This window comes from Camarhynchus parvulus, chromosome 4A (assembly GCF_901933205.1).
Source record: "Camarhynchus parvulus chromosome 4A, STF_HiC, whole genome shotgun sequence".
Lineage (NCBI taxonomy): Eukaryota > Metazoa > Chordata > Aves > Passeriformes > Thraupidae > Camarhynchus > Camarhynchus parvulus.
The window spans coordinates 19,596,380-19,602,504 of record NC_044600.1 but is presented as its reverse complement, the minus strand read 5'-3'; the positions used below and the strand labels follow the sequence as shown (position 1 = coordinate 19,602,504).

The 6,125-nt window shown below is 54.1% G+C and overlaps 1 protein-coding gene across 1 annotated transcript; it reads right to left on the bottom strand.

Annotated features, from left to right (window-relative positions):
- Positions 1–724: 724 nt before the first annotated feature.
- On the bottom strand, positions 725–4,816 carry RPS4X (ribosomal protein S4 X-linked). The gene is made up of 7 exons (XM_030967856.1): positions 4,771–4,816; positions 4,477–4,554; positions 3,771–3,951; positions 3,244–3,341; positions 2,055–2,226; positions 1,496–1,653; positions 725–886 (listed from the first exon to the last, which is right to left on the bottom strand). Exons 1-7 carry the CDS (start codon positions 4,771–4,773, stop codon positions 785–787), a joined length of 792 nt encoding a protein of 263 aa, XP_030823716.1. The 5' UTR covers positions 4,774–4,816; the 3' UTR covers positions 725–784.
- Positions 4,817–6,125: the final 1,309 nt, after the last annotated feature.

The following is a 6,125-nucleotide window of genomic DNA, read 5'->3' as shown; positions in this document are numbered from 1 at the left end:
GCAGAGGTTGTGCCCTTAGCCTCTTCTATGCCTCCATCACCCCAGCTTTTCCACTGGCATTGCTCCAGTGCCCATACTTGCCTGGACCCGGTGGCCCAAGTCTGCACACCATGCCCAGGCACAGCCTCTCCTTCCCTACAATGCCTCCTTCACCCTTCCTGGCACAGCCCAGTTGTGTGGCTGCCCTTCCTGACTGGGCACACTGCCCACACCAGCCCACCTTCTCCTCCAGGGCCATTCCCAAAGCCACAACCTGTCCCCACTTCCTTGGCTCCTGAAGGCCAGGCTGATGCTCAGTGTCTCCAGCAGCCCATTCCCTTCCCACTTAGGCCAGGCTGTCAGTGTGATCACTTGCACCCTCCACCTCCACAGAAAAGACACGGAGGAGTAGCCCCACTTGGGACAATAGTGCTAACACCCTTGAAGCCAACAAAGCTGGGGTAGCCCCTCAAACTGATCTGGCACTACTGGCTACAGGAGAGCCCAGCTAGCTCTGCCCATATCCTCGCTCCTCCTGCACATCCAGAAGCGTTTGTGCCAACACCTTTTCAGGGACTGACAGAGCACTCTGAAGGCTCGGCCACCCTTCCTCCTTGCCTTTCTGGAATAAGGCTGTGGTACTTGCTCAGACTGACAGGAGAAGCAGGACCTTCTGGGGAGCTGGGCCTGGCACTGGCAGCATGGCTCCCCACCCTAGCCCCAGGACACTCCCCAGCAGTCAGAGCCATGTAGTAAACAGTTTAATTAACACACTGACAGAATCAGAGCCAGCCTTAGCTGGACTTTATCCGCTGCTCTGCTTGGCCGCCAGTCTCTTGTCTCTCTCTTCAGCAATGGTCAGGCGGATGCCCTTTCCACGGGGCAAGGAGATCCATGGCTTGTTGCCCTGCAGCAAGGGAGAAGAAACCACTTCACATCAGGAAACCCAGATAGCAACACAGCTCTCCCTCTCTAAGAGGGAAAGCAGCACAAGCCCACCCCTGCTCATGCTGGGTCAGGTACACATGGTGATGGCACTGGCGCAGCAGAGGCCCCTAAGGAAGGCACCAAGGATGCACAGATCTACAGCTGCCTTTCAGTCACATCCATGAAGAATGCGCTTCAGCCAAAACCAAAACACCGCCCCTCCATAACCTGAACAAAGAGCCTTCAGGGATGGCAAAACAGCAGAGGCTTTCTGGGGGGCACTCGGAGTCACAGCAGCTGCTCAGATCACACCGAGTCTGAGCACTGCTCAGCCCCCAGCTCTCAGGTTTCAGGGCTGCTTCTTGAAAACAGTCATTGCTAAAGCTGCAAATGCTTCTTCCCCTTCCCAGAGCAGGCAAAAATACAGGGAACCGAGTCAGAACTGAGGCCAGCACTGAAGCTCCACTATGTGGGAAGACAGCTGCCCAAAGCAACAGCAAGGCTCTTTGTTTCAGCCAGCAGCTCCTCACAAGTGAGAGCCCCTCACAAGAGAAGAGAACCCCCCCGCTTGGTGCCCCCACAGCCTTACTTTGCCAATAACGAAGATGTTGGACAGCCGAGTGGCAAAGCTGTTGCCGTTGGCATCCTTCACATGAACCACATCAAACGACCCAGGGTGCCTCTCCCGGTTGGTGATCACCCCGATACGGCCCAAGTTTGCACCGCCGGTCACCATGCACAGGTTACCTGAGTAAGGGAATACAGGTGTGACAAGAGCTGGCACCACATGCTGTGAAGTCCTTCCACTTGGCCTCTCTGCCCACTACCAAACATTCCCATCCTACCCACTGTTCACAGCTCTGTGGTTGAAACTGTCTCTCACCACCAAGAGACAAGCTGAAGCACCTCTCCACCAGCTTGCTGCTTCTACCTGGCGCCTCAGAACTGCCAAGTCCCTGTAAAATGCTTCCCACTGCAGGAAGAATCCCCTGCTCCAGCTCCAGGTGGACATGTTCCTGGGAAACAAACCCATTCCCAAGGTTGACACCGCTGCCTCTCTATTTCAGTGCAAATATGCCTAGCATTTAACTTTGACTGCTCTCCACGGTGGGGAAGGGTACAGCGCTTTAATGGGATGCGAGACCTACCTGTGTCAAACTTAATGAAGTCTGTGATCTTGCCTGTCTCCAAGTCAATCTGGACCGTATCATTCACCTTGATGAGGGGGTCTGGATAGCGGATAGTGCGGGCATCATGAGTGACCAAGTGAGGGATTCCTTTGGTGCCCACAAAGATCTTCCTCACCTTGCACAGCTTGTACTGCAAACAAAACCCAACATCTCTCAGCTGAGGCAGTGAGCAGTACCTTGGACTAGGGAACTCTTGTACTCCAAAGAGCCACCAGCCAGAACACTCAGACACTCAGGGCTTACAAAATGAGCCCACGGAGTGACCTGTCCAGCTCCCTGCCTCAGTAACTACTTCTGAACAGCTACCATGCAGCTCTGCTACAGCCCCACCCCAAAACACCTTTGCTGTTGGGAGTAGCAGCCCACCTTGAGCTTCAGCCTCCCCACTGGCTGCACTTTCACAGCCAAGTCTTTACCAGGACAGTTCCCTTATTTTTCCCCAAAGCCCATGGCACACAACAGAGACAGAGGCTGCATTTCTCCAGGACCGAACAGGGATCTGTCCCCTCAAGGGCACTGACTTCTCTCCTGCCTATCACCCTAACTCCCTCACAGCCTCTCTGGACCTCAGAGATCAACACAGAGTAGTCGTCAGAGAAGTACATCACACGGAGAACTACACCACAGCTGGCTCCAGCACAGCCAGCTCTGCCATCCACACAGCTGCATGCCTGCACAGCCTGCCTTAAAGAAGGAGATGCAAACCAGAGAGCGGCACTGCAGCTGAGGAACACCATGCCTGGGTTAAGAGATGCATGAGGAAGTTGCTCCCTAGCATCCGGGGTGAGTACACAGTTTTGTTGCTCTGGGAAGAAGTTCAAGGCTTTTATGCCACAGACAGTTCCATGTACTGTTAGCTGGCAAAGCCAAGACTCCCCTCCACTCCAAAACTCTCTGATGCCAACAGCATCATCTCCGGCACCAGACAATGACCCTACAGCCATCTGTGAACTACTTCTATGTAACAAAGAGATCTCCTCGCCGACAGAGGCTTCACCACAACTCTGAGCACCCCAATCTCAAGTGCAGCATGGCCTCAAATGTCAGGGAAGAGACATCAGCTCTCATTCAGGAGATACCAAATAGGAAGCACTGCCCCAACCAAACCCAACTGGGCCCACCCTTACACCACATCAAAGCTCCTCACCTTGGCCTCCTCAGGTGTGATGCGGTGAACAGCAAACCGGCCCTTGGTATCATACACCAGGCGGAAATGTTCACCTGTCTTCTCAATGCTGATGACATCTGATTGCAGACAGGGAAATATAACAGCAGCTGTTATCAGCTCATTACCCAAGACCCTAACTTGGGATGAAGTTCACGTTTAAAAAGAAACAGAAACTGCTGAACAACACTTAGGGTGTGACTGATGAGGCTGGGATTTACCCTTAAGCAAAGGCTCACATCTTTTGCAACAACAGATTACAATTAGCAAAAACTGCTGAAGGCTGGAATCTGAACAGCAACGTACTCAGGTCAAGCAGGCACTTACAGGCTACAAGTATATGACTATGGTACTCACTGGAGTGCACAATTCCAAACTAAGCAACCACTGCTTATACATATCTTCACCTCCAGCAGGGAAACCTTACCCCTCAAATAATGCCAGCCCCACGAAACACTCTCTTGCCAGTGTAGAAGAGCTGCCTAAGGAATTGCCCCAACCCTACTCACCCATGAAGCCTGCAGGGTAGGTGATGTCGGTGCGGACTTTGCCATCTATTTTGATGAACCTCTGCATGCAGATCTTCTTGACCTCATCTCCCGTCAGAGCATACTTCAGCCGGTTGCGCAGGAAGATGATAAGGGGAAGGCACTCCCTCAGTTTGTGTGGGCCTGTTGATGGGCGGGGAGCCTGCCGACAGAAAGTTTCTGCTGGAGGCTCAAGCAGCATCAACCACCCCAGAGAAGGAAACCATAGCACCAAGAGCTCCCGCAAGACCACGCAAGGGCAGCAGCACAAAGTGCAGCTGCCACGCAGGCAGCGACCGGCTGAAGCTCTCTGTTCTTAGTATTCACAGTAGTCTCCCCGAGGTCCTGCCAGCCTCACAGAACACAGCCCCCAACAGAGCACAACCATCCATCTCAACTCGGAAGTGGAAAAGCACAATAGGCAGATTGAAAGAGAACATCCAACGACCCCATCATATCCTCTGCAGACGGGGGAACACGAACGCTATTCACAAAGACCCTAACGTTAAACAAACACCGCCTGCCGTGTCCAACTGCCCTTGTTCACCGCTCGCCCCCACGCAGCACCCGAACACTTCTCCTGACGTGACTGCGGCTGCCACGACCCCAGGCCCCACCTCCGACCCCAAACTCAATCCCAAACCCACGCCCGACCCCAGCTTTAACCCCAAACCAGGCCCGCACTCACGAAGACGCCCGTCAGCTTGTCCAACATCCAGTGCTTAGGTGCAGCCACGCGCTTCAGATGCTTCTTGGGGCCGCGGGCCTACAGGACAGGATGTGTTAAGGGGTGTGTTACGGGCCGCCGCCAGGCCCTGCCCCCCCCCCAGCCATCCCTCCCCGGCTCCCTCCAACTCCCGTCCCCCGGACCCAAGCGCTGGGCTCCCTCCCGCGCTTGTCGCCCAGGGGAGGTGGCCACAGCCCGCAGTGAGCGGTGGATGGCGGCGGATGGCGACGGGGAGCCCCGCCACCGCGCTCTCACCATGGCTGCGCTCTGCCGAGAAAGGGCGGGTGCTTCCGGCCCGCCACGGAAGTACAAAGCATGGCGGCGGCGACATGCGTCGCCCCCTGGCGGCTCGGAGGTCCAGAGCCGCTCGCGAGGTGACTGATCGGGACGGCTTGTCCGTTCCCGGAGACCCCGACGGGGACACACCGCTCCGGGACTCCCTGCTCCTAGCCGGGTACTGTGGTCATCCTGGTCATCGCTGATGGCATGGGACAGCCCGCTACGTTCTGGCCCTGCGGTTTGGGAGAGCCGAGCCAGGGGTAACACCTGCGCCCGGACCTCTCCCTGCCCACAGCTGCCCTCCCACACCTGTGTCTCCCCCCTGCCACGGCCCCTCCCGGGGTAGAGCTGGGACCCCATGCAGTCCCCAGACCTGATGCCGGGCCTTAGCGCCCACTCCTGAAGGCGGTTCGGGGGTCAAGTGGTCCCAGCTGCCCTCCCCAGGGCGGCAGACGCGTCCCCACAGTGCTCCGGAGTCCCCGGGACAGTCCTAGGCTCCCGCATCCTGGCAGGCAGCCCGGTGAATGCAACAGCCCCACACCTAGCACGTCTCCACAGCATCGCTCCCGTAGCAGGGTGTGGCTGGGACAGAGGTCCCGTTCCCCAGGGTGACTCTGCCACCGAAAACGTCGGGATAAATGAAACTCTACGTTTAGATTAGAGAGCAGCATTACTTTATTCACAGTGCTGGGTGAATAGAGGGAGCTCCACCTATGATACACACTTGCAACTTACACACTTACTTCCACAATTTGCACACTTCCAAAACTTTTCATTATTTATGCACTTTAGCAAAGCAATTAATGTTCATTTGCTATAAAATACATAGTTCTCTTCATTAATTAGTATTTTATCTTCTACTGGTTACAGATTTCTTACTTCTCATGCTCATTAGCCTACATTTTCAGTCTTGTTATGATCTGTGAAAAATCACGCCTGCTAGTTTGGAAACATCCTTTATATACCATTCTATTACATCAGCCTGTTACATATTCATAGACCCTTATGCATAGTAAACTTTTTCTCCAAACTAGTTTACAAGTTCCAAGAATTGTTTAGCATGACTCCTACTTGCGTCTGCCTTTTTAGAGCATGCAGATTCCTTGCTTGTGGTTTTAATCCATTCTTATCATCTCCTGGTTTTGGGCCTTGATCCACACTGCCTTCAGACGGTGAGTGCTGATAGTTGGCATATCTGTAGCAGGTGGCCTCACCCTGTGTTCATTGGATGTTATTTCATCCAAGCAGGCATTTTAACACAAGCATACTTATATCAGCTATTTCACTAAGCTTAATTAACAACAGAAATAAAAACAATATCTTTGTTAGAA